The 2,950-nt window shown below is 47.9% G+C and overlaps 1 protein-coding gene across 1 annotated transcript; it reads right to left on the reverse strand.

Annotated features, from left to right (window-relative positions):
• Positions 1 to 1,003: 1,003 nt before the first annotated feature.
• On the reverse strand, positions 1,004 to 1,970 carry LOC113607712 (olfactory receptor 2AT4-like). Its single transcript, XM_027083265.1, is given in 3 exon segments — positions 1,004 to 1,530; positions 1,533 to 1,787; positions 1,790 to 1,970. Coding segments are annotated over 3 exon segments (963 nt in total).
• Between the last annotated feature and the right edge of the window lie 980 nt (positions 1,971 to 2,950).

Below are 2,950 nucleotides of genomic sequence, written 5' to 3' on the forward strand. Positions count from 1 at the left end.
TCTGACTTACTTCACTCTGTATGACAGACTCTAAGTCCACCCACCTCACTACAAATAACTCAATTTCATTTCTTTTTATGACTGAGTAATACTCCATTGTATATATGTGCCACATCTTCTTTATCCATTCATCTATCAATGGACATTTAGGTTGGTTCCATGTCCCAGCTATTGTAAATAGTGCTGCAATGAACATTGTGGTATATGTCTCTTTTTGAATTATGGTATTCTCAGGGTATATGCCCAGTAGTGGGATTGCTGGGTCATATGGTAGTCCCATTTTTAGTTTTTTAAGGAACCTCCATACTATTTTCCATAGTGGTTGTATCAATTTACATTCCTACCAACAGGGCAGGAGGGTTCCCTTTTCACCACACCCCTTCCAGCATTTATTGTTTCTGGATTTTTTGATAATGGCCATTCTGACCAGTGTGAGGTGATACCTCATTGTAGTTTCGATTTGCATTTCTCTAATAATTAGTGATGTTGAGCATCTTTTCATGTGCCCCTTGGCCATCTGTATGTCTTCCTTGGTGAAATGTCTATTTAGGTCTTCCGCCCATTTTTTAACTGGATTGTTGTTTGTTTGTTTGCGGTATGCGGGCCTCTCACTGTTGTGGCCTCTCCCATTGCGGAGCACAGGCTCCGGACGCGCAGGCTCAGCGGCCATGGCTCACGGGCCCAGCCGCTCCGCGGCATGTGGGATCTTCCCGGAGCGGGGCACGAACCCGTGTCCCCTGCATCGGCAGGCGGACTCTCAACCACTGCGCCACCAGGGAAGCCCTATTTGATACTTTTAAGAAGATACTTTTTACATTTTATCTGACATTCTTATTTCTTTCCACAAAAGAGTTGGTATCATTATGTAGCTTATTCATGTAAAGGGAAGCCCCAGTGATGTACTTTTGGCCCTGCTATAAGTCATTCTTTCCTTCAAAAAACATTTTTGATGGCATTCTCTCTTCTTAGCACACAGGTATCCTGGGAGCAGGATTAACTACATCTAAGGGTCAAGGGTCCCAGAATGCCCTGGGTCTTGGGGACATGTTATTTTGGTGATGGCTGCTTTGACATCCTTGTTCCTCAGCGTGTAGATGAGAGCGTTGAGGACAGGTGTGAGAATAGCATGCACCACGTTGCCCATGATGTGGAAGTCAAGGGGTAGGTCAGCCCTGTAGGCCACATAGGCTATGGCAATGGATGAGTAGTAGGTGCCAACCAGGAGGTGGGAGCTGCAGGTGGAGAAGGCTTTTGAGCGTCCTTCTCGGGAGCTGATGCGAAGCACTGAGGCCAGGATGTGGGCATAGGAAAGAAGCACCAGGAGAAGGGGCAGGAAGGACACCACCACGGTGATGCAGAAGCCCATGAAGGTCTGGGGCATGGTGTCAGAGCAGGAGGCCTGGACCGCAGCCAAGTGGTCACAGAAGCAGTGGTAGATGTGAACAGTGTTGTTAAAAGCCATGTGGAAGGTCTGCAGCACTGCTGGGATGGGCAGAAGGAGGGCAGTGAGCCAGGCACTGGTTGCCAGTCAGCACTGGTCTGTGGGGTCATGAGGACAAGGTAGTGCAGTGGGCGGCAGATAGCCACATAGCGGTCATAGGCCATGACCACCAGGATGAAGGCTTCAGAGCAGGAGAATCTGTGGGAAAGGTACATCTGCAGGAAGCAGGCAGAGAAGCCGAGGTAGTGGTCCCCGAGGAAGAGGAGAGATAGCATCTTTAGGACAGTGGATGTGGTGAAGAGGATGTCCAGGGCTGAGAGGTTGATCAGGAAGAAGTACATGGGCTGTGGAGTCTGGGCTCTGCCACCACGGCCACCAGGATCAGGGTGTTACCCACCAGGATAAGCAGTTAGAAGGACAAGAAGATGAAGGAGACAGGGAGGAAGAGGAACTCCTGTAGAGAGGGGATGCCCACCAGGTAGAAGATGGGTGAAGAGTCTTTTGATCCATTACAGGCTGTGGCATCCATGGTGGGACAGAGCTACATGCCAGGGTGACAGGCAGTCAGAGCATCTGGAAACTGGATAAAACAGGAGTTTGGAAGGAGAATTCCGTACAGTTCACTCTACAATTAATGCAATCCAAATCATTTATGACCAAGTTTAGAGGACTGGGGGTACCATCCAATATTAACTCTTCCATCTTAATGCACAATTTACTCCTTCCTTCTTCCATCAACTCTTTAGTAAGTATCTACAATGTGCAAGGCTGTGAGAAGGAAACAAGGCACACAAGGCCCCTGCCTTCACAGGGGCTTAAATTCTAGTAGGAGGATGGTATGTTTAAAAGCCAATCACACATTTAATTATCTAGTTACAACTGTGATAAGTGCATTCAAAGAGCTTCTGTCCCTTCTCTGCTCCATTTCCCACACTATCTCTTGGGCATCAGATCTTAGATGATCTCCTAGATTCCTACTTTATTGTTTTTAGTTTTGCTCTTGTTTCAAGTTCTACTACTAAGTGACATCACTATACCACATCACTAGAAAGGGCTGATTTTTCCAATATTTTCTGCTACATGCTGCCTACTCAGGCTACTCATTACCCAGGGAATGTCACCCTCTCATTTTCCGGGTGCAGCAGCTCTGCCTGCCTCTCTCCCTGCCAAGTTCTCTGGGTGCTCTCCCACCCAATGATGTTTCAGTGATGGGAAGGACAAATGCCTTCAGAGGGACAACTCTCTTCCTGATGGAGCCCAAGCTGATGGTGCATCTTCCCCTCATTTAGGGCATGTCCTGGGTCTGTCATCTTCCTTCTTCCTGGCTGCCACAGCCCAACGGGTATTGTGTTTAATTCTTTGATGCCAACTCTGCTGTGGGCTCCTCCAATACCAACTCAGAAGAAGCCACAAGGAGATGTCGTGAGAGCTCTTGCTGCTAGAAAGGACCCAGAGAACTGAAAGCTGTAGCTGCCCAAATACAAAACCCCCTATATCATAGGTTGTTCA

Source organism: Aethalodelphis obliquidens, unplaced genomic scaffold, assembly GCF_003676395.1.
Source record: "Aethalodelphis obliquidens isolate GAN/ISIS:26980383/991018 unplaced genomic scaffold, ASM367639v1 scaffold50, whole genome shotgun sequence".
Classification (NCBI taxonomy): Eukaryota; Metazoa; Chordata; class Mammalia; order Artiodactyla; family Delphinidae; genus Aethalodelphis; species Aethalodelphis obliquidens.